The 23,708-nt window shown below is 50.8% G+C and overlaps 4 protein-coding genes across 6 annotated transcripts; 2 read left to right on the top strand and 2 right to left on the bottom strand.

Annotated features, from left to right (window-relative positions):
• Positions 1 to 501: 501 nt before the first annotated feature.
• LOC100824264 (trihelix transcription factor GTL1) lies at positions 502 to 4,446 on the top strand. The gene is made up of 3 exons (XM_010231997.3): positions 502 to 1,422; positions 1,968 to 3,387; positions 3,514 to 4,446. The coding sequence occupies exons 1-3, from the start codon at positions 1,088 to 1,090 to the stop codon at positions 3,886 to 3,888; spliced, it is 2,130 nt and encodes a 709-aa protein (XP_010230299.1). The 5' UTR covers positions 502 to 1,087; the 3' UTR covers positions 3,889 to 4,446.
• A 964-nt stretch (positions 4,447 to 5,410) lies between these two features.
• Positions 5,411 to 7,508, bottom strand: LOC100823956 (cytochrome P450 84A1). The gene is made up of 2 exons (XM_003562147.4): positions 6,395 to 7,508; positions 5,411 to 6,236 (listed from the first exon to the last, which is right to left on the bottom strand). Exons 1-2 carry the CDS (start codon positions 7,373 to 7,375, stop codon positions 5,601 to 5,603), a joined length of 1,617 nt encoding a protein of 538 aa, XP_003562195.1. The 5' UTR covers positions 7,376 to 7,508; the 3' UTR covers positions 5,411 to 5,600.
• A 509-nt stretch (positions 7,509 to 8,017) lies between these two features.
• LOC100823654 (putative F-box/FBD/LRR-repeat protein At3g49030) lies at positions 8,018 to 10,866 on the bottom strand. Of its 3 annotated transcripts, none has more exons than XM_024461389.1 (5): positions 10,625 to 10,866; positions 10,008 to 10,120; positions 9,102 to 9,908; positions 8,828 to 8,986; positions 8,018 to 8,731 (listed from the first exon to the last, which is right to left on the bottom strand). In XM_024461389.1, the coding sequence occupies exons 2-5, from the start codon at positions 10,101 to 10,103 to the stop codon at positions 8,399 to 8,401; spliced, it is 1,395 nt and encodes a 464-aa protein (XP_024317157.1). In that variant the 5' UTR covers positions 10,104 to 10,120; positions 10,625 to 10,866; the 3' UTR covers positions 8,018 to 8,398. The 3 variants fall into 3 exon arrangements, with proteins under 3 accessions (XP_024317157.1, XP_024317155.1, XP_003562194.2); XM_024461387.1 differs by having other exon boundaries at positions 10,008 to 10,116; XM_003562146.2 differs by having other exon boundaries at positions 10,008 to 10,113.
• A 9,084-nt stretch (positions 10,867 to 19,950) lies between these two features.
• Positions 19,951 to 23,378, top strand: LOC100826699 (molybdate-anion transporter). Its single transcript, XM_003558932.4, has 8 exons — positions 19,951 to 20,324; positions 20,457 to 20,601; positions 20,705 to 20,873; positions 21,686 to 21,956; positions 22,045 to 22,307; positions 22,391 to 22,606; positions 22,730 to 22,844; positions 22,951 to 23,378. The coding sequence occupies exons 1-8, from the start codon at positions 20,174 to 20,176 to the stop codon at positions 22,992 to 22,994; spliced, it is 1,374 nt and encodes a 457-aa protein (XP_003558980.1). The 5' UTR covers positions 19,951 to 20,173; the 3' UTR covers positions 22,995 to 23,378.
• Positions 23,379 to 23,708: the final 330 nt, after the last annotated feature.

Raw genomic sequence — 23,708 nt, 5'->3', positions numbered from 1 at the left:
CGAGTAGTAATGCATGTGTGCGTGCGTGTGTATATATATATGCGGCCACTTTGGTACTATCTGTCCAACATGCACACAGTTGCAAAAAGAAACGGTGTACCGGCAGCAGGCGGAGAGATGGACCATGCAAACGCAGCAAAGCGTTGTTGCGTTGCATGTTACTACGAGTCACCAAAGAACGTTTTGCGTGTGACCTGTGATCGATGGATCGATATGCGCCCATGCATGCACGTTGGGCCTTCTTCAGCTGGGTCCCACCGTACAGCTGTGGTAGCGTGCCCTTGTCTGCTTTAGCTACACGAATCCATCCAACATCCACCGAGCTGCTCGTGCCTTCTTCTGCACCGTCGGATGCATGGGAACGGACGGATGGCATCGCACGGTACGGTAGGTACGACGCAACGCACGCCTCGTAAATCCTGGACCTCCTGGTAGTAGTAGTAGTCCGAGGTTTTAACCATGGCGGGCGGCAAAGCTAGGTAAGCGTACGTAACCTTCCTGACAGCGCAGCATCTCGTCTCTTCTTCTCACTCTCACCCGTCGTCTTCTTCCTCAACTTCTTCACAAGTTCACACTCTGCGCCCATGCTCGATCTCGGCGATCCACACCGCCATTTTTATATTTAGTGCCCACACCTGCTGCTTCCACAGTAACCGCTGTTAGTACCACTACATACATACCACCACCATGGCCGCATGCACCTTGTAGCTCCTCTCACCTTCCCCTTAATTTGCTGGTAGAGATGAGATACACTATCTCTTCCTGCCTGCCAGTGCCAGCCTAGCGCAAGCCAGAACACTAGCAATATCTCACTCCCAAAGTCCCAATTAATCCTCGCAAAATCTTCTTCTCCGATCTCTCCCTTTCCCCTTTTGCCTCGCCACTCGCCAGCTCCCTCTCCCTCTCTTCCAGTTGTGCTGTGTGCTGCGTGTGAGCTGTGCCTGTGCGCGCTTCTTCTTGCACGCGCGCCATGGCACGGCAGCCTCGTCTGCTCATCTCAACCTCAATTCCACTCTAGTAGCTGCTGCCTAACAGCAGTGAATCTCTACGCCTTTCTTTTACGGCCAATTCATCAGTTAATCCCAGCATGCAGCAGGAGCCGACGCCTGAGATGCCGCCATTCTCGCCGGCCGTGTGGCGGGGGCCCGCCGGGGCGCCGTCGCCCATCAGCAGCCGTCCGCCGGCGCCGGGACAACAGCAGCAGATGGTGGCGGCGGCCGACGAGCTCGGCGGCGGCGGCGGCGCGGCCGCGAGCGCGTCCGGGTCCGGCAGCCTGGACGGCGAGGAGGGCGGGTCGTCGGCGGCGGGGGGCAACCGGTGGCCGCGGGAGGAGACGCTGGCGCTGCTCAAGATCCGGTCCGACATGGACGCCGCCTTCCGCGAAGCCGCGCTCAAGGGGCCCCTCTGGGAACAAGTCTCCAGGTAATTAATTACCCAATTCAACCCCGTGCAGAGATTTATGCATGTTTGCATCGAATTGTTCATGTTTCAATTGGGCTAGCTAGATGTGCATGTGAGAACTAAACTGAGATGCTGTTCTTGTGGCATGCACGCATGCCGCAAGAAGAACTGCCTGGCCACGATCGAGCATACAGTGGGAGTGGATCGAATCGATTGCTTCTGAATTCCCCAATTTTAAAATTCGGACGCACATCGCTCTCCTTCTTCCCCTTTTTTCAGTTCCTTTTTCTCCTTTCACGATCTGCGTGCGTCAGATCCGAGCGCCGCAGTACGCATCAATCCCAATCCCCCAAACAGTTAATTAATCCTTCCATTTGCTTCCCCACAAAAAAAAAACGTGTCTTTCTTTCCCGTGAGAGCAACATGCGCACGAACGCGAATTCCTGATCATGGAACTAGCTCAGGCATGCAGATGTTGATGGCGATGGCAGTAAACATAACACTGACATGCATATGGAATCATGGAAGGAAGTACTAACAGGAGGCTGATAATTTGGTTTGTGCAGGAGGATCGGGGAGATGGGGTACAAGAGGAGCGGCAAGAAGTGCCGCGAGAAGTTCGAGAACGTGGACAAGTACTACCGCCGCACCAAGGACGGCCGCGCCGGCCGCGCACATGGCAAGACTTACCGCTTCTTCTCCGAGCTTGAAGCTCTCCACTCCATCTCCATCTCCTCCTCCGCCGCTCACCCGCCGCCCCTCCCCGCCCTCGCGCCACCGCCTTCGAAGCTCCCTGCACCCTCGCCGCCGCTCCCCACGGCTACATGCGCCATGGCAGCGCCGGGCGCGAGCTTGTCTTCGCTGGGAGGATCCGATGGGTCGGAAACTGATGACGACGAAATTGCGGCGGAGGGCTCCAAGAAGCGGAAGCGGCATAGCAGCAACTGGAGCGGCATTACTACTACTAGCAGCGGGGGCGGCGGCGGCAAGAAGAAGCAGGCGACGATGAGGCTTTTCGAGGGCATGATGCGGCAGGTGATGGAGCGGCAGGAGGCGATGCAGCAGCGGCTCCTGGACGCAATAGAGCGGCGCGACCAGGAGCGGCTCGCCCGCGAGGAGTCCTGGCGCCGGGGGGAGACCGCGCGCCTCGCCCGCGAGCAGGACGCGCTCGCCCGCGACCGCGCCGCCGCAGCCGCCCGCGACGCCGCCGTCGTCTCCTTCATCCACCGCGTCACCGGCCAGATGGCCGTCCTCCCGCCACCGCCGCCGGAGACGAAGACGGCGACCAAGGCCGCCATGCTCAAACGGCCGCCGCCAGCGCCGCCGTTGCAGCCGACCACGCCGCGGAATCAGCCCCAGCAGCCGCACGTCGTCATGCCGATGTCGGCGCCGGCATCGGCGTCGGCACCGGCACGGGCAGAGACGTCGCCGGCGCAGAGCAACGAGGTGGTGGCTGTCGGCGGCGTGGACACGGCGGCTGCGGCGTCGAGGTGGCCGAAGGCGGAGGTGCACGCGCTGATCGAGCTTCGGACGGAGATGGAGGCGCGGTACGGCAATGGCGGCGGCGGCGGCCATGAGACGCCCAACAAGGGCCCGCTGTGGGAGGACATCGCGGCGGGGATGCGGCGGCTCGGGTACGCCCGGAGCTCGAAGCGGTGCAAGGAGAAGTGGGAGAACATCAACAAGTACTTCAAGAAGGTCAAGGAGAGCAGCCGGAGCAAGCAGCGGCCCGTGGACTCCAAGACCTGCCCCTACTTCCACCAGCTCGACAAGCTCTACCGCACCAAGGCACAGAATGCTGCCGCCGCGTCTCAGAGCCCGACCGCGGTCACCGTGCTCGCCGCCGTGCCGCTCTCGTCCCAGACGCCGGCGCCGCATATCGTCGAGCACGGACCAGGCAAGAATCTCAGCAATGGTAATGGCAACAGCAACGGCATGCAAGCGAAGGCGAGCAATGGCAATGGCACAGCGGCGGCGAACAAGCTGGTACGTAATTATTCAGATTTGAACTAAAACCACGACAAGAAATTTAGGATCTGAGGGTACGCATGGTTGCATTAATCCAATTCTGTTATTCTAATCGATGCCATGCATGCCATGAATACTTTGAAGGAGTCGAAGCAAGACGGCATGATCACGAAGGAGACGACGACGGAGCAGCATCCCCAGCCGGCGGGCAGCCCCATGGCGCCCATGAACCACAACCTCAACAACTACGGCAACGGCAGAACGGAGGTCATGCACGACGACATGGACGACATCGACAGCATGGACGACGACGACGACTTCGACAGCGACGACGAAGACGACGCCATTGGCGGCGGCCGCAACGAGCAGGTGCAGTCGTACGACATTCGTTTCCAAAGCCAGCAGCAGCAGCAGCAGCATCAGAACACTAATGGCGGCGGCAACCCTCCGGCGGCGCCTGCATCAGCGGCGGCGGCAAGTGGGGCGGCGCCGGCGCCGTTCTTGGCCATGGTCCAGTGAGTGACGTCTGGCCGCTAGCTACAAATCAAGCAAGGAACAAACGGTCATGCATGTATGGTGCCCCAGGTGCTGCTGCCGATCTCGATCGATATCACATACTAGTACATCTGGATCTACAAAAAGCCTTCCCACTTGTCGTTGCTAGAATGCTAGGCAAAAAAGTAAAAACCTGTAGATCGACCTGAAAAACACACCTAAATTAAACCCACAGAGAAAGCTGCTCCAAACTTTAGCTTGTTTACTTATTCCAAGTTCCCATTCCTCCTCATGCACATATATACCGGGCCATCGGGGTATACATATATCGTGTACATGTGTCACATTTCACCATAGGTAAAATTATGCATGCATGGTAAATTAAGGACGTTCATGCGGGAATTAGTTTCTTTTTCTTTTTCTTTTTTTCTTGAGGATACTACTTTTTTTTTGTTAAAGGACATTACTGTTCAGCATATGTGTTGTGTAACTTTTCTTTTTTGTCTCTCTCTCTCCCCAAATTGTTTGTCAGTGACTGTCCAGAACTGTACACTTGGTAAATGTGAAAAATACCTTACCGCATATTCCGGCTCCGAGTTTTCTTGGTACGTGTAGCAGAGGCTGCTTTAATTCTTCATCCGTGGAATTTAAAACGTAACAGAAGGTTTGACAGTTGCATTAGAATATGTGTTCAGTTGTGGTTTATTCTCTAGGTAGTAGGGTCCAAAGTTTCAGATTGGTGTTAAGATCTTTTGTTTATTAGGCCAAGTGGGGCTGATCAGCTATCACTAGTAGCTCTGTTTTTTAATGCGAAATTAGTTACCAGATTGGTACAGATATCTGACATCCCTGTCAACCGAACATGCGCGGAGTGCTTGTATTAGTGATGGTCAGTTGTTACGAAGAGTGTGTGGTGTTTCTTCGGTGACTTGGAGTTGGAGAGGCCTGGATAATGGATGGTTAGGATGCTCTGAATAGTTTCCCGATGTTTGGCCCAGATTTGGCAAGCAGACAAAAATCAGTTGAGCGTGAGTGAGTATACGTGTCTGAAGGAAGAGCGGTTAAGCTGCAGAGTGCAGAGCAGAGATGTGTCCTAGACAGATATGTCAAGTGAGGCGAGTTCAGCTTTTGTCGATAGATCGTGTCGAAGGAATGAAGCGACGGTGGATACGTACTGGTACTTACGATCGATCGTGCAACACACATCTACGGCCACTTAAAAGATCAAGAGCAGCGGTGTACGTCGATGGAGCTATTCCGGAAGTTGGACGTACCAAAACTGTGTGCATTCGATCCAATCAATTTGCTTGTACTAGTCGTGGATCTGGTCTGGGTGGGCTCAAGAGCGGGGGATCATCTGTAGCAGTGAGCGGAAAAACAAGGCAGATAACGACCCTCCTCTGTAAAATCACCTTTTTTTTTTTTTGCGAAGACTCTGTAAAATCACGTGACATTGCCCTTTGCCAAATCCGCTGCTTGCCTTGTTTTCTGTAAGGTTCGGACCAAAAATTCGAAAGAGAAAAATTTCGGCCAACAAAGCAAAGGGTTCAGATAGGATGATTTTCTTTTGTGATTACTAACCAGGCCTTCATTTGAAGCCATGCATCCCAGCCGGGCTGAACGTGGGCCGCCAATTTATTTTAAAAATTGCATCACATGTACGAGCAGCATGCATACCGATATTCGGTGGTAAATTAGCTGTCTCTCAAAGCTCACAACTCTCATGACGCTAACTGTCATAGCGGGCAAGTGAGTCGGAGTTTGGGCACGGCACGGAGCCGCACGGCGCGGGGCGCGCTTAGTCCGAACACATCGTCCATGTCGAGATCCTCTGGCACCTCACTAGCGGGGAGCGCCCACTCGAAGGCGTGGAGGAGGCGCGCAAGGGCGAGCTCCATTTCGTACAGCCCAAACACAATCGCCGGGCACGCCCTGCGCCCGGACCCAAAGGGCAGGAGCTCGAAGCTCCCGCCCTTGAGGTCCACTTCGGCCGCCTCCGCCATGAACCGCGCTGGTCGGAACGTGTCAGGGTCGACCCATGCCGACCGATCGCGCCCGATAGCCCACAAGTTGACGATCACGCGGGAGCGCCTCGGCACTGCGTACCCGCCCACGACACAGTCGGTCGCGGTCTCGTGGAGGAGGAGCGGGATCGGCGGGTGGAGGCGGAGAGTCTCCTTCACGATGCATCTCAGAAAGGGTAGGCTGTCTGGCACGGTGTTGATGTCGGAGTCAAGCACGGTGCGGTCTAGGCCGATGGTTTCCGCGAGCTCCTGCTGGACGCGGCGGAGGTTGTCGGGGCTCCGGAGCAGCTCCGCCATCGCCCACTCCATCGCTGCCGCAACCGTCTCCATCCCGCCGAACATGAAATCCTGAATACATGACTTGAATTAACGCAAGTACATGATATTTTTAGACATCTGGCCATGTGCATCGATCGATGTAATGCAAAGTCTGAAAATGTTTATTACTTTCTGAAGGAAAAAAAACCATAATTTGAGACAATTTATATAGGCCGGTCATGTAGTACCATTGTAATCGCCTTGATGTTGTTCCTGGTAAGCCGGAGGCCTTTGTCATTGTGCGGCTCATCACCGCCATCCTTCTTTCCGGCGGCCGGGTCGTCATCGTCCTCCTCGAAGAACTCGAGCATGTCATCCAACATGTCAGCATCCACGTCATCCTTGCTTTTCTTCTTCCCCTCCAAATGCTCATCAATAATCCTATCAAGGAGCTCGTCTATGCCGGCCCGGGCCTTACGCAGCCTCTCATCGACGCCGCGTAGGCCATCGACCCACCTTAGCCACGGGATGAAGTCGCCGACGCTGAACGCCCCCATGAGCTCCGAGAACTCCCGCAGCAGCTCCCCGAGCTCGTCCTCCTGCCTCCGCCCACGGTCTCCAAAGGCAGCACGGAACACGACATTCTTCGTGAGCACGAACAAGAGCTCGCCAATGTCCACGGCAGCCTCGCCGCCACCGGAGCCCGAGATCTCGGCATCAATGGCGCGGACGAGCTTGGCGGACTCGTCGCGGACGGCGAGCCAGGAGCGGGCGGCGCGGCTGCCGCGGCGGCTGAAGAGCCTGGCGGAGCTGAGCTTGCGCACCTGGCGCCAGAAGCGGCCGTAGTGGGCGAAGGCCATGTCGGCGCGGCCGTAGGTGAGGAACGCCACGGCGGCGCTCGCCGGGCGGTTGGAGAAGGCGGCGTCCTGGACGCCGAGCACCTCGCGCGCGTGGGCCGGGGAAGAGACCACCACGGCATGCACGCGGCCCAGGCGCAGGTGGAAGAGCCCGCCGTACCGGCCCGCCAGCGCCGCCAGCCCACGGTGAGTCAGCTGGCCCATCATCAGCATGTTGCCGATGACCGGCCACTGCCAAGGGCCCGGCGGCAGCGGCGGGCCCCGGCGTGTCAGAAGGAGGCGCAGCAATGGGACGGACAGAGTGGCGGCCAGGGCGAGCCACAGGAGAAGAACGAGGGATGACGAGTACTCCTGGAGAAACTGCTCCATCATGTTTGTTTGCCGGCCGTCGTCGTTGGAGCTTACTTAAAAGCTTAAGCGGATTGGTTTGCTGGTGTAGTGAGAAATGGAATAAGAACGGGGAGCTTATTTGTAGTCGAATAAAGTTTATCGGGATCAGTTTTGTTTACGCAGAAAGATGATCCGATCAGCACATTGATTTGATGGGAATGATCACCTTTTTCTATATGGAATTCTGATGGGAATGATTTTAGGTTGTATAAAGACAATGACTTCAGTCCCGGTCAGTAGAGCTACTGAGCTACTTGGTGGCGCAAACTTTCCTCCTCTGCCTCAAAAGCCTACTGATCACTTGTTAGGCAAATATAACAATGGCCCGATGATGATCCTTTCTCATCTGCTACCGCACTCTCCTAAAAAAGCATGATCATTTGTGTAAAAATAAGTTGGTTTCAGTTTCGGGACACTCCCCTCTCTCATTATTTATCTAAACATACCTCTATATATAACCCTGAGAATTAAAGTGACAGAGTTGTAACCAAATCGAACTTAATTTTCTGAATTTCAGATACTTTTTTCATGCACGCCGACATACATACTTATATAGCCATCCTCGTGTTGTCGCAAACTTGAGTTGGGCAATATATAAGTGAGTGACAGAAGATAACATTCTTCTATGAATTAATTATAGCAGAAATGTCATTTGTCTTAAACAGGAAAGGAATCAAACTGGCACTGTTCAGTAAGGCAACAACCGACTGCACTAACTAAAGCAATGGAACCATCTTGTAGACAAAAGCACCTAAAGCCAAACCAATCTCCAGTGCAAATAATTGCACATAAGAGTGGGAGAGATCTCAAAGTGCAGTGCTCCCGATCATGGCCCGACAGGAGACCATTAACTAGCTAATAAGTCTTGTTTCAAACGTACGTAATGCATGCACACTCCATTACCGTAAGCAGGACCTGTACAAGGTGCACTTGAAATGCTTCGATGTCGACAATGTGCGCGATTTTGCTACACTATGTTTTTCTACAACAACCGGCCCTTCTTTTTTAGTCGGAGCTTGTGACGACACGAACAACATTCCGGTGGTCTCTGCCGCGGAGGAACTGGAGGGCGACTTGGCAGCCGTCCATGACATAAGCAGGAACCCCCATAAGCCAGGGACGGTCAGCAGCTAGCACTGCAGGGCTTGGGTTTATCTCCATCTCCTCGAGCACGACAGAGTTTTCCAGGATATGAAGCGCCAGCCCCAGCTGGTCTTTCTGGCCGTAGAACCCCGTGATCTCGACCGTCCTGAGATGGATGTGGGGCTCCGAATAAGGAGGGCTCCGTACATTCCCTTCCTCGGTGCTGTACCGTTGATGCTCGCATCCCACAAACATCTGTGTAAAACAGTACTCAATTTGCTAATGGGTTTGGTTTATGATCGACTTCATGTGAATACATGTTAATTTGAAGACCAGAAATGCACAACTTACATGGAATCCAAGCTTTTCCAGGAAAGGGGCAGCAACCAGAAGGACGGCAAAATCGAGGATGTCAGTCTTCCTGTTCCAAATATTACCCGCGATATTCAACTCCATGCTCAGGTGCTTCAGATGAACAAAGCTGTGCAGGTTTCTTGGCAATTCAGGCCTCTGAATCACACGAGTAAATAGCAAAAGTAAACGAACTATTAAGAAAGGAAACTCGCCTCGGGCAAATATCAAACAAAAATTGGAAGAAATCTAGAACTTAATATTATCCCCAAACCTTCCATTCGGTGCATTTTACAGTCAGCGTCTCGAGATCAGGCACATTATTACCAAGGTCGATGAAGATGCATTCTAGAGAGCAGGCGTCGACCAGCTCCATGCGTATATTCGTCGTAAGCAAAGTTCCAGGAGGTGATAACAGAACCCGTGGACCTCTGTACTCAAGTTTTACCAGACCAAGAATGTTCAGCTCCATTTCTCCAAGCCGGTGGCAGTCATATACTTGCAAATGCTGAAGTGTGTCTGAAGATATCTGTAATGTCCGAAGCCCTGTAATACCAGCAATACCAAGGAACTCCAAGACAGTGCTGTTGGAAATCAAAGACTTGAGGCCCTCATCGGTGATGTCCATGTCTGCTAAGTAAATCCATCTAAGTTTCTGAAAACCTTTGAAAACCAGGGGCATCTTCAGAGAAACACGACAGAGTTTTATAGCTCGCAAGTGTAAACTGTTGCTCTCATCGAGAAGCTGCAAATCCAAGCCACATGGTTCTAGTTTTTTCGGGCGGGCAGGCGAGAAATCGAGAATGAGCTGCTTCGCCTTCGATGCGGTAGCAAAGTTCACCCATCTTTCTATCTGTTCCCTTTGTTCATCTCCAAATGGACCTACAAACTGGATGTTGTCAACCAGACCACTGTGTTGCTGTAGGACTGACTCAACTCCCTCAGTAGACTCTTGCTCAAATCGAAAACTGAAATCTAGATTTGAGTGGCAACACCAGGCATATCTCCATTGTGCCGATAGTATGCTCGTGCGGACGGCTTCTTTGATCGGCAACTGTGACAGTATCTTGCAGAGAATATCCTACAGCAAGGGCATAAATTGCATTATATAGATTGTTGAAGAAGAATAGTCAGCAAAACCTGTTCTGCCATGTGATGTGCTGTTGTAGATCATGTATACCGTTGGCAGGCTGGCCAGTTGAAGTCCTGATCCCTTTCTTTTCACCATTGTTCTATGCGTGCAGGTGTTTTCTGAACCCATCTGTCTCTTTGCCATCAATCTCTACCTGCTGTCTTCAACACAAGGTCCATATATACAAACGTCAACACTGTTATACAGTCATAACAAGATTCAGCCATGAAAACAACACCCTACTTTGGTTTCAGAAAAAACAACACATACACCTGGCATTACTTTGACATGAAGCGGACTGTGAAGGTAGTTATTTTCGTTAACTAGAATTTCAAACACATTGCACTTAGTAGTGCACTCTGTTTTTTTTTTCAGTCCAAGTAATGTTGATTCAGAATTCTCTAGCTAATATGTATGCAAGCTTCTCTAAGGTTTTTCCAAGCCATAACAATATTCTGAATTCTCTCTAGTAAGTAAGCAATCTTCTCCAGTTATGAACTATGATTCCTAGTTTTCGAAGAGTATGCATGCCCTGCCCGCTGATCCCATGAGAAAACCCTAATCTATCCAGACTCTGGTGGCCGGCAGATCAATTGATCTCCGAACCTTCATGGAAATAACTACCGAGAGAAAGAAAAGGAAGTAAACCTCTGTCAAGTACCTACCCGTTTCGCTGCTGCGTATGGGCGCGCCGCTTAGTGGCTGAAGGATTCCGGCGATCGATGCAGCCGTACCGCCCACCGGATGGGAAGGAGATAGCAGATTTTTTTTTGTTCATTTTTGAGCGAGGACGAGATTGAGTCGTTGACGGCATCTCGATTCGACTGCAGCTGGGACCAAAATAAAATAGTCCATTAAGCTCCCCAAGGCAGTCTCAGGCCCAAGGCTACTTGACGCCTGAACGAGATTGAACCTGAGCGGAACGTAGCCTCTCTCTTCTCCTCTCTAGAAAAGCACTCGTATAGTTATCCTAAAACAAATTGCTTAAGCATCAACTACGAAAGAGTGTAGCAGCACTAGCAGTATCATCCACGGAGCAAAATATAAGGGTTAGCACATACTTCCTCCGTCTACGTTAGTGTCGCAACGTTATCTTTATTCAAATACGCATGTATCTAAACAATATTCCGAAATGGGGTTCCCCACTATCTGATTTTTCCAGCCTCCTCCTGTTGATGCCACGTCAGTCTTTTTTCCTACGACACCCCGTTTCCGCTCGCCCGCTCCTGTCATCGCGGCCCAGCCCACCGCGTCCGCTTCCAGGCTTCGTGAGCGCAAAGGCCATGTTCGTAGCCCACCAAGGCACCACAAGACGTTCATTACAGCCTGCGCAGGGAAAAAATTCTCTTCCAGTTGCTGCTCCGCCGCCGCTTAGTCATCGAGTAATTCCCCCTAAAAAAAAGAGTCATCGAGTAATTAACATCTGCATGCTGGTCACGACACGTCCCGCCATTTCCCATCCTCCTCCCCTCATTCTTTTGCCATTCCCACTATAATTAGCCATGATCCTCTGCGGATCTTTACCATCCTCTCTCCACCCACCCATATCCCCATCTCTTTCTCTCTCTCTCACACACACACAGAGGTTGAGAATGAATTTCCTTTTTGTGCTGTTCTTGGTCTCTCTCCTGGTTGGTTGAGGATGGATTTCCTTTTCGTGGTGTTCTTGGCATGTATTAGTGTGGCTTTTGGTGAGCTAGATTGTTGGATTATCCCCTTCATGGCACTCTGGATTTTCTACATTTGGCCATACAAGTCATCTCTCTGTGGTCTGTCACGGAACACAACTTTGCTCAGTTCGCTCAGATCAGGTAATATTATGTTGATTGTCCCTGCGGTTGTTTGCTAATGAGCTCGACGGTTTCGCTGCATTGATGATTAATGTGCACTTTCACTATTTTCATTGAGCAAAATAAAAAGACTTATACAGGAAGTGGATCTAACATGGTGAAATTGTTGAGCAAAATAAAGAAAAAAAAACCGAGGAGCCGAGGTCAAGAAGGAATCAAACAGATGAAATTCAATTCCTCTCTCCGTCTCTCCTCCGTTGCCCTGCAGGACTTCTCGGCTTCCCTCCTGAAAGATGGAGGGGCCTCGCTACTGGCCGCCGGTGACCCTGCCATGTCCTTGTCCGACTCTCGAGCCTCCGGCCCGCGCAGCGGCATCCACGGCTCCGCCTGCTGCGGCGTCGGCGCCCCTGCCTGTCAGCTTTGCTGGCTTCTCGGGACAGCGACGATGATGGAGGAGGTGCAGGGCGAACTTGTGCTGCCCGGCGTGCGCGAGGGGATCCACGGCTCTGCCTCCTTGGCAGTAGTGCCCCCACTTGGCGGCTCCGATGGCTTCTCGTGGCCGCGATGGCGATGGAGGAGGCAACGAAGGAACCGCAGGGTGACCTTTAGCTGCCCCCAAGGATAAGTAGGAGAGGGATTTGGGAGAGGATGGTAAGGTCACCTCTACTGGGGCGATCCATTTGGGCCAGCGCGGTCCGTTTGCGTGAAACGGACCAAAAGCGCGGTCCAGCGGGACGATGCATTTGAGCGGGCATCCGCTTTTCCGTCCGCGAAGACGCATTCCAGGCGCAAATCTGCGCCGGATTTGCGTCTCCACCGACCGAGAAACGGAGTGCCGGCTCGGTCCGCGCGTCCGCTCGGTCAAACCTTTTCGCCTTCCCGTCCCCACATGGCAGCGTCTGAAAGAACACGTGTCCCCGGTCATATTAAATGGGGACCAGCTACCCATCCCCACACCCACTCGCCTCCTCCCAAACCCTAGCCACCGCTGACCACTGCCAAGCTCGAGCCCCAAGCGATGGCGCCCAAGAGAGAACGGCCGCTGGCAAGGCGCCATGACCACGAGGCATGCTCGTCCTCCGAAGCCCGCAACCAATGCCCCCATGTGCTTCCTCCTCGTCCTCTGACGCCGTTCCGCATCACGCCGTCGGCCCGCCGGGAGCGTTGGCGGTACGTCGACGTCCGCCTGCGGACTATTTTTGGGAGCACGGCATCCCAGTGCCGTGGTCCGACGTGCACTTGTCACACGGGTGGCACCTGAGCTCCGAGCGGGTTCCGGTGCCCTCCGTCCCGGCGACCGGTCGAGCTCGCCGGATGGAGATCCGCCGCTGCCGCCAGCACCTCCCGGACGACCTCCGCGATGACCCCGACTTCGCGGAGGAGTCCCCCTACTGGGACGCATGGTTCACGGCAGAGCACGACCTCTGCTGTCGGGGTTTCTTCGCCGGGGTCCCGGCAAGGAATGCCGCCCCACCGCCACCTCCACCACCGCATGCAATGGTGGTCGTGAAGCAGGAGGAGGAGGAGGAGGAGGAGGAGGAGCCGGTGGCGCCCGCACCGCGCACCAAGGAGGAGGAGACGGCCATGCTCGAGGCTGCCCTGCTGGAGAGCGACCGGGTTGAGTTGGGCCAGTGGCCTGGATTCGGCGCCGCGCTCTACGTCTCCACCCTCACAAACAAGGGTGGCACGCCTCCGCCTCCACCGCCGCCGCAGGTCAAGGAGGAGGAGGAGGAGGACTGGTCTTCATGGACGACCTGGAGGCCTGGACCCCGGGGGAGTGCAGCAGTGTCGGGGAGTACTGGGCCGCCGTCGACGCCATGCACGCATACTCTGACGATGACGACGGTGAGGAGGACCGTAACGACGATAGAGACGATGCTGCATAATGTAGCGCATGCCGGCGTCGTTTATGTATTTAGCTAGCTAGCTAGTTATAGTATTAGTTTTTGTTTCTTTTATTGTACGGACGCATTTTGTAATCGATCGTTATATATATATGCAATGCTATCCGATCTTTTCTTATGAATTTGTCAATCCATTTTAGAGTTTCTTGTGATGATCATCCTCGAGTACATTGGACCTCTGATGCAGACAATTCACAAAAAAAAATGTGGTCGGTGCAGCAGCATAAGGACACTGACGCTTTGCCTTAAACAACTGTCAGAGATCTCCCTATGCACACAGTTGACGCTTCTTTGGAGAAAATAGTCAGAGAAGTTATGGTTTCCTCTAACGCGTCTTACGTAAAGAAGCGTCAGTACTGCTAACATGTCAGAGGTGAGAAACTTCTCTGACGCTTTTTGTGCGGGCGTGTCAGATATATTTGTTGTCCTCTCAGTTGCTACCTTTGACATGCTTTATAAGACGTGTCAAGAGTGTCCAACTGTTCTAACGCGTATTATTCGAGAGTCAGCTTTGAGCTTGCATGAGTAATGTATTATGTACTACTCGGTTGGGGTTATTTATAAGGCCCCTATTGAAATCCGTGTCAAACTTTGACCAACCATTATACAAATAATATTTAATATATGTATATAAAAGTTATATCATTATAAGAGTTTTTCAATACGAATCTAACAATATCTATTTTGTGCCACAATAATTTCATATTACCATCGTAATTTTCGGTCAAAGTTCGGCATGAAATTCCGCGTAGGCCTTATAAAACCCGAACGGACGGAGTAGTTGTGACACCTCGACCGAATCAAGGATCTGGCACAACTGGAGACACAGTCTTTTTTGTGTTAGTTACACACGACAAATAACTATCTACCCTACCGTATCGTTGCCTTTTTTTGGGCTCTCGACAAAGTCTTTGTCGTAGGCTTATTTCGCTGGTCTCAGTCACCAAATGCAAAAGCCGTGAGCCAAAGGCTTCGGCAAAGAAATTACAGTTTTGTACTCCCTCCGTCCCAAATCACCTGACGTGAATTCTTCTCTAAATCCACGTCAGTTAATTCAGGATGGAGGGAGTATAAAAAAAAGAGAAACAATCAGCTAGTCGTCCTCCGTCCACCCTTAGGATCACCCACGCCACGAGCCGAAACCACACCGTCGGGATCAGGCCATCGCTTGTCGTCCTCGTGCGCCATTAGACGAGAGAGAGAGAGAGCTCCTGCCATGGGTCGGTCTGGCATGGGGTGCTTCGACACCGGACGACGGCCTTAATATTTTTTAGTCACGACTATGCTTAAAAAACGTCTAGATACATGTAATAGAAAGTCACTTAATATGAGACGGAGAGAGTAGTTCCCGGGTCGGGCCTCGTTTTTCTTTTGGGTGTGACTATATCTAAGTTGTTTGATTTTTAAGCAAATGGTTTAGATCTAAGTTGATAAATCAAAACCGTTTGTTAGTATGTATTACCTTTCTTTTCATTATCCATTCCAAATTTTAAAGCATGAAACATATCCAACGGCTTATAAATCAACTTATCTCCACCTAAAAATCAGGCAATCTATATAGCAAAACCATTTTCTTTTTCCAATTAATCCCAGTTCGGGGCCACGTGGCAGCCTGCGTGCGTGGAACGGTGGATGGGCTGGGCAAGACACAACGCGTGGCCGGCCGATCGGCCGTCGATACAACGTAATATACGACATTACATCGATACGGAACGGGACTCGAGTTCCGAGACGGGTCCAACCCGCGCTACTTTATATACGTAGTTCCCGGTGCACAGGTTCCACCAGGAAGCATCGATCTACCCTTGGAGAAGCATCAAAATCAGATACCGAGCATCATGGCGTCCGTTCCGCCGTGGTCGGAACTCCCGGAAGACCTCCTACGCGACATCATCGCCCGCCTCAAAGGCGACCCGACGGACTGCGCCAGCTTCCGGGCGGTGTGTTACTCGTGGCGTTTGGTGCCCTCTCCGTACTCTCTGCCCAGGGTTGTCTTCCCGTTGGGGTTCTTGTTGAAACCCTTCGAAAGCGCCTGCCACGAGTTCTCCCCTTTCACCGAGGGCTTCGCTGCATCGGCTCCACCGACAACTGGCTAGCTTGCGACTCCATTGATGAAACCAAGCAGGGCGACAAGAAGCGCGTCTACTCCTTATTTAATCTCTCCTCGGATGCAGTCGTGCAGCTCCCTGAGCTCGACGCAGTCCTGGCCGATGTTTCCGCGGAGTTTGAGGTCCGCAAGGCGCTCATGGACATGTCGCTCCCCGACGGCCTCGTCGCTCTCAGGACCAACAGCTATAGCCGCCCGATGATTCTTGTCCGGCCAGGGAAAGGCGTGTGGTTACCTGAACCGACACAGGAAGCTGGTTTCTTTGTCAGCATCATCGACCTCGCGTTCCTCGGAGGCAGGCTCTATGGGATCACGCAGGCCGAGGAGCTCTACTCCTTCGGCATCACCTTTGATAGCCACGGCGCACCCACTATTGACGGTACCAAGTGCGTCGCCGTGCATCCGAACAACGCTGAGGGCGAAGAGGAGGATAGCGATTCCGATTCTGGTTCACGGATCACCGTTGATGAGGACGAAGATGACGTCAAGGAGTACATAGTTGATGATGGCATTGATTATGATGTTTCATGCGACCACGAAGATTTCATGGCGACTCTATGGTACCTGGTTGAGTCACGCGGGAAACTGCTTATGGTGAAGCGTCAGGTAGGACTGTCCGTCGGCGACACCAATATGATCACCAGCAAGGTGGAGGTTTTCGAGGCGGGAGGTGGGTGCCCGTGGGTGCCCGTGTCGGGAGGGCTAGGCGGCCACGCGCTTCAGCAAGTCTATCCCCGCAAGCAAAGCGGGGGAGGAGGACGGGATTTATTTCGTGGACACGGGCGAAGTGTTCAACCTGAGATCGCAGACGACAAGCCCTCCGAACAGAGCATTTGAGATCTTTGCTTGTGCGTCGTGGGTTTTCCTTCCGGGCACCTTTTAGATCCCCCAATTAATGTTACCGCTTGTTGTTCGCCAGTCAGTATGCATGCAATGTAGAATTAGATGTGATCGCAAGTATTTTTATTTGTATATACTTTTGTCACTGATGTGATCACAAGTATTTTTTTTTGTACTATATACTTTTGTCACAAGTATATACCTTTTTTTTAATCAAGAACTGATCCAACCAACCTCCAATTCAACTCTTTCACCGAATTAACACGGTGCATGCAAAGACACGTTTCAGGCAGTCCAGATCTACTAGCTATTCTAGAATACTGAATACAGCACATATACATTGCTGCTAGTAGTAGTTGACACGTACAACTCACGCACGGGCGCTCCTTTTGACACGCGCGTTTAATCGAAGTTTTTTCACGAGCATGTGTGATGTGTCCACAGCTTAATTTTCCATATTCTGATCCCCTGGATTGATAATTAACAATCGATCTGGATCGATCCCGTGCTTGCAGATCGAGTCGTTGCAATGCATGGCCAACTTGAATCAATGCCAATCGCCATCCAGAACATCAGAGATCCATCCATCCGTATACAGTAGCCAAAGCATTTTCACAGTGCCAGTCCAATGGCATGCAGTACTGTGTTAATTGAGTTTGTAGATCGAATAATGGACCGGGTGGTCCATCCGTACGTCGCTAGCGAGCAGCACACCCTATATCAAAAAAAATAAAAAAATTCTACTCTTTCCACGGAAGACGATGCATTTATGTATCAATGTATGCAGAGACACATATATACTCAGCCCGGCCGAATTAAGATCGATGCAGGCCCAAAGTTTAATTATTTTCCATGTCTTGGATTATAATGATCTTTGCTAGGAGAGGAGTAGTTCTAGGACCAACCTAGCATATCATGCATCGCTGCAGGGAATAATAATTGAATTAAATTGACCTGCAGAGTCGTTGCATCTTGCATGCCAATCGCCATCAAGAATATCAGTAACCAAGTATTTTCCATTCATTTGGATTCGTCGGCATGCTCAAATTTTCACGGCGTTGTGCGCTGTACATCTGGATCGACTATCGAGTGGTCCATCCGTGCGTTCGCTAGAGCACAACTGAACGGCCGACAGACCGACCGACCGACGCGTAGCTTAGGCTAGGATATGCTGGGTGTGGATTAATCAAGTGGTTCGGCGAAGCAGGGTTTGGGTGTGCGTCGACGCGCGTACGGGCCGGGGCAAAATGCATGGTCGACTCGAGATCCCGCGGATTGACCGTCGTCGGATCCGGCGGCTCATATCGATCCATAGCAATTTCCATCCCCGAGCTGGAACATGCATGTAGCCGGTACGTATGTTTGGCTAGCGACTAAGTTTCTCGTGCCAGAAATTTGCCATTAACTCGGTATTCTTTCGATTAAGAAAAAATAAATGCAAGAACATATTTGGGAGGATTGAAAGAACTTCTGTAAGCTTCACTCCCAACTATATATAGTCCAACATTGAGTATAAATACAAGTAAGAATCAATTTAAGTTTTGGCATAGGGACTTGTAACGGGAGATCAAGGATTATTTTGTCTTTTTTGGATTTCTCATATCAGGACTTGTGCTTGTATTTTTTGGACCGAGAGAATAATTGATAGGTTGTTGAGGTTTTTGGCCGCCTAGGAAAACTTTTTTTCTTTCTTTCTGTTTTGCTACCCTCACGTGCTCTTGACAATTTTACCGAAAACTTTGTGACCAGCGTTGTGTCAAAACTCACAACACAACCTTAAACACAACATTCACCATGGTCCCTCTACCCTTCTCCGGCTTCAGCAGCTGGTATAGCGTCGAGACGGAGGGAAGACTATGCTTGGTGTTTGTAAACATGTTCTTGCTTTCCTAAAGTTTTGTTTTTGAGCGGCGACGCATCATCACATTGGAGACGACAACAACTAGACCTTCTACCTTCCTCCACGTCTCAGTGGTGCTTGGTAAGCATCTTCTTATAAGTTTCCGATCTGAGACTGTCAGGCGTTGCCGAAGTCGGAAACGCAAAACCACCGACACGAGAGGCCATGTTTTTGCCGCCGACAACTAAAAAAAACACCTATGCTCACATTTGCACCTCTTTTTGTAAATATCAGTTGTACTTCTTCTCGACTCATAATGTCGGATAGAGTAATGCAAGTTTCCTAAACAACAAAAAAACCCTCCAAACAGCTGGGGGAAATGGTAAATCCAGCTCAGGGGAGGGTTTGGGTTAACCCGTATTTTGCCCTCCCCGTACCCATGAGATGGAATCCTCATGTTTTCCCTCTCAAAAATCGCCCATTGCTTGTTTTACCCAAACAAAGAACAATAAATTTTGAACGCTTGAGCTGCAGACTGGAGAAAAAGAAAATAGAATTCCCCAAATTTGGATCGAGATGGAACACCTAGGGGAGGTGGCCGGAGAGCACCGGCTGTCGCCACTCATTAGCACCAGACTAGTCTGGCTTTACTCCCTCCATTCACAAATAAGTGTATGTTTGGGTTTCAACTTTGTCCACAAAAGAATGTATATTTTTTTCCAAAGCATTTTAAACAACAACAACAACAACAACAACAAAGCCTTTAGTCCCAAACAAGTTGGGGTAGGCTAGAGGTGAAACCCATAAAAACTCGCAACCAACTCATGGTTCTGGCACATGGATAGCAAGCTTCCATGCAGCCCTGTTCATGGCTAGTTCTTTGGTGATATTCCAGCCCTTCAGATCTCTCTTTACGGACTCCTCCCATGTCAAGTTTGGTCTACCCCGACCTCTCTTGACATTTCCAGCACGCTTTAGCCATCCGCTATGCACTGGAGCATCTAGAGGCCTGTGCTGGATATGCCCAAACCATCTTAAACGATGCTGAACAAGCTTCTCTGCAATCGGTGCTACCCCAACTCTGTCTCGAATATCATCATTCCGGACGCAAAATAAGTGTATGTTTGGGTTTCAAATTTGTCCACAAAAGAATGTATTTTTTTCCAAAGCATTTTAAAGTTAAGAAAAAACAATTTTTTCTTGTTAGACGAAAATCAAACCTAATAACATTTTTTCATGCACTTGGCTCGTCGCAGGTTGCTTAATTTTTTTTGGAAAACCCCGTGCGTGCACTTTTCGCGGACCGAGGGAGCAAGTCCCTACCACTACCAGAGAGTTATTAAATGAGTAAATTCGACGGGGCCCGCTCGCAGCATGAGAGAAGAGAGAGTGCGACCCGGCCGGAGAAGGTTCGGCGCGCCAACACTCGGCCTCTGCTCACTGCGACCCGCACCACTCCACTCTCCACTCAACTCCCCGCTGCCCAGAGGCCAGACCGGCCCAGGATTTCTCCACGCGCACCGCACCACCCCCGGGTCCCGGCAACGGCAAGAGGGAAGCGCCCGAATTCCCCCCAACAAGAAGAGCACGCGCGTATAAATCCACACGCCTCCGCCCGGCGGCACACCACCCCGCGCCGGCCGAATCGCGGACTGCTCTTCTCCCCCACCTCAAGGCCACGATCCCCTCTCTCTCTGCTGCCTCTGGGTCCGGGCCTCTGGAGGGTGGCCGCCATGGAGGTGTTCTACTACGTGGTGTTCGGGGCGCTGGCGGCCGTGGTGGCGGGGCTGGAGCTCGGCAAGAGCGGCAAGGACAGGGTCGCCACCACCACCGCCTTCAACGCCTTCAAGAACAACTACGTCCTCGTCTACTCCCTCATGATGTGTACGCCTTCCTCTTCTCCCTCCCCACAAAATCCCCCTCCTTGATTGTCCTGAATTCCGTCAGCGCTGTTCAGATCTGGAATATCAATGCTGTGGGTTTCTTTGAACGGATTGTTTGTTGATGGTGATGCAGCCGGGGACTGGCTGCAAGGGCCCTACGTCTACTACCTCTACAGCCAGTACGGCTTCGACAAGGGCGACATCGGCCGCCTCTTCATCGCCGGCTTCGGATCCTCCATGCTCTTCGGCACCATCGTCGGCTCCCTCGCCGACAAGCAGTACGCTCTCTCTTCATCTTCCATCACCCCCACACGCGTTCGTTTCCTTCCTCCTGGAATTAATGCCCCCGGTTTCCCAATTGGTTCATGGAAACGAATGCAGGGGCCGCAAGAGGGCGTGCATCACCTACTGCATCACCTACATCCTCAGCTGCATCACCAAGCACTCCCCCGAGTACAGGGTCCTCATGGTCGGCCGCGTGCTCGGCGGCATCGCCACCTCGCTGCTCTTCTCCGCCTTCGAGTCATGGCTCGTCGCTGAGCACAACAAGGTAACCAACCCAGATCTGCTTGCCACTAGTGTCTCTCTCTCTCAGTCCAACTGATGGTGATGCTTTTTGAGCTGGGCTGCCTTTAACTTCAATCCAAAGCTGGAATTCTCCTTTTAGTTTGCTCCCCTGTATCTAGAATGCGTACAAAGCATGCATCTTTGGAATGTGTTGACCTTATTTAAGTAATGCTGCTTATCCCTTTATTCCTAGTGATTAGTGAATAAAGTATTAGAGTGTGTTGGATGTTTGACTGCTCATGCTACAAGCACATATATAAAAAAGGAACATTATGTGTTGGAGAATTAGAGATCATGTGTATGAGCAAGACAGTACCCCAGTTAAACGTCACTCTGTCAGGATCTGAAAAAGACTGAAATCTTGCTCAAATCCACCATGTTTTGTTTATTTTTGTTTCATCACTGGTCCTTGTTGTGTCGGTGGATCAGGTCAGGTGGTTGCCAACTTGCCGTAGCCAGATGGGTGGCCATTTAACAAGCATGGCCCAGTTTTAATAAAGCTCTTTAGGATTGTCTTACAGGGATTTGTCCTTTTATTCGTCCGTGTGCTGTCGCCTGTCAGTATTAATCTAGTACATACGCAATTATCCCAAAGAATCCAAGGATCCAGCAGAGTATCTGCAGCATGTGACACAAAATTTTAGTGTTCTTCTTCTGCTCATGATTGAGGCATGGAGCTGTACTATTGATTAATACTAACTAATAACTGGTCCGTGTCATCTGCAAATTATGCATTAGTATACCTTGTATTGATACCGGCAATGTGAATGCTCACCTTGATGTTTGTTTTCACAGAGAGGCTATGACCCGCAATGGTTGTCGATCACATTCTCCAAGGCTATATTTCTGGGAAATGGTCTAATTGCTATTATAGCTGGGCTGTTTGCAAACCTGCTTGCTGACAACTTGGGCTTTGGTCCTGTGGCTCCTTTCGATGCTGCTGCATGCTTCCTTGCAATTGGCATGGCTATCATAATGTCCTCATGGAGTGAAAACTATGGAGATTCATCTGAAAGCAAGGACTTGATGGCTCAGTTCAAGGTTGCAGCTAAAGCAATTGCTTCAGGTATACCTAGCACATCATCAGACTGCAAAACAATCAGATACTTACCTAACTTAGCACTGGCATTCTAACATTATCCATAACTCTACAGATGAAAAAATTGCGTTGCTAGGAGCCATACAGTCGTTGTTTGAAGGCTCGATGTACACTTTTGTCTTCTTATGGACTCCAGCATTGAGCCCAAACGAGGAAGACATCCCTCATGGCTTTATATTTGCTACGTTCATGCTGTCATCTATGTTGGGTAGCTCCATTGCTTCACGTCTATTAGCCCGGAAAATGAAGGTTGAAGGTTATATGCAGATAGTGTTCTCAGTATCAGCCGTCACCCTTTTCCTCCCCGTTGCCACCAGCGTAAGACCACAGAGTGCTACTTTTCATTTGTTTCTGTACCTTATAAGATTGCTGATATTATTTTTCTAACTAATCTGCGACAGATTCTAGTGTCACCTTCTTCAGTAAAAGGAGGCGGCATCTCATTTGGGGGTTCTCTACAGCTGCTTGGTTTCTGTACCTTTGAATCATGTGTTGGCATTTTCTGGCCATCTATCATGAAAATGAGATCACAATATATTCCTGAGGAGGCAAGAAGCACGATCATGAATTTCTTCCGCATACCACTGAACTTATTTGTCTGTGTGGTACTGTACAATGTAAGTAAAAATATTCTTCTTCTACCCAAATCCATTCGTTCTGATCTGTCAAAAGCTCTTGGCAAGAATAACACAAGAGGTTTCAGTTAAGAACTACTAATAATTATAAATGTCACCTTGCAGGTGAACGCGTTCCCTATCACCGTCATGTTTGGCATGTGCTCCATCTTCCTCTTCATCGCAGCAATCCTGCAGAGACGTCTAATGGTTGTTGCTGACCTACACAAACTATCAACAAGTATGTTCTCTTTCTTCTATTTCCATCAGCAAAGATGAAACCAGCATTGCTCTTTCTGGTGGACATATCAATTCACAGTTTCCGTAACTGCTAACTGTACTTGCAGAAGCACAAGAGATGACCGTGGAAGATGAGCCCCTAAATCCTTAAAAGGCCAACAGAATCAAGAGCAAGTCAGAGACGAACAAAGACGCCATCCGTACTCCTGAGTCTTCTTCTCCACCCGGCTACTGAATAAGATGGAAGTACGAAAAGCCTGGAGGAGTAGAAACCAGTTGTTTTTCATTGTAACTTTGTTTATCTAGTGTAGATTGATTATTGGCTAAGGCACGAAAGGCGATACAAGCAAAGCATCTGAGTTATAGGGCCAAGATAAGAGAGATTGGTGAATTAGTTGTTATAGGCTATTCCTGTTGTCCATTCATCAGCATGGCATTATCTGTGTTTCAAATGCTATCGATATATTCATTGAAATTGTATTACATCAGATAACAAACATCTGATTGGTCTACAATGAATTTCTGCCCTGTCTCATTTTTTGCACTGAATTCAAAGCATCTGAAACGGCAGTAGTACAAAATTCCAGAGTGAACTGTCATTGGAATAGAGTGCAAAAATTCCAATGCGAACTCAAAAGCATCATCAAATGGAAGGCGTGAACCACGCCGGCGGCGGCCAGCTCCGGTGGCGCTGCATTAGCCCTTGTATCTTCTCCAACGTGCCGTCCTTGAGGCTGAACACCCCAGCACCACGCTTGTTGTCCTCGTTAATGGAGCGCCTCTCCGCCTGCCCCAGATCATCGTCGGTGAAGTAGACGCAGCCGGCCTTGAGCTCCGGGTGCCCCCTCGTCGACGCAAACAGAGA

The sequence above is a fragment of the Brachypodium distachyon genome, chromosome 1 (assembly GCF_000005505.3).
Source record: "Brachypodium distachyon strain Bd21 chromosome 1, Brachypodium_distachyon_v3.0, whole genome shotgun sequence".
NCBI classification, from domain to species: Eukaryota; Viridiplantae; Streptophyta; class Magnoliopsida; order Poales; family Poaceae; genus Brachypodium; species Brachypodium distachyon.
The sequence above is the reverse complement of the archived record's forward strand: the minus strand, read 5'-3'. Positions and strand labels throughout refer to the sequence as shown.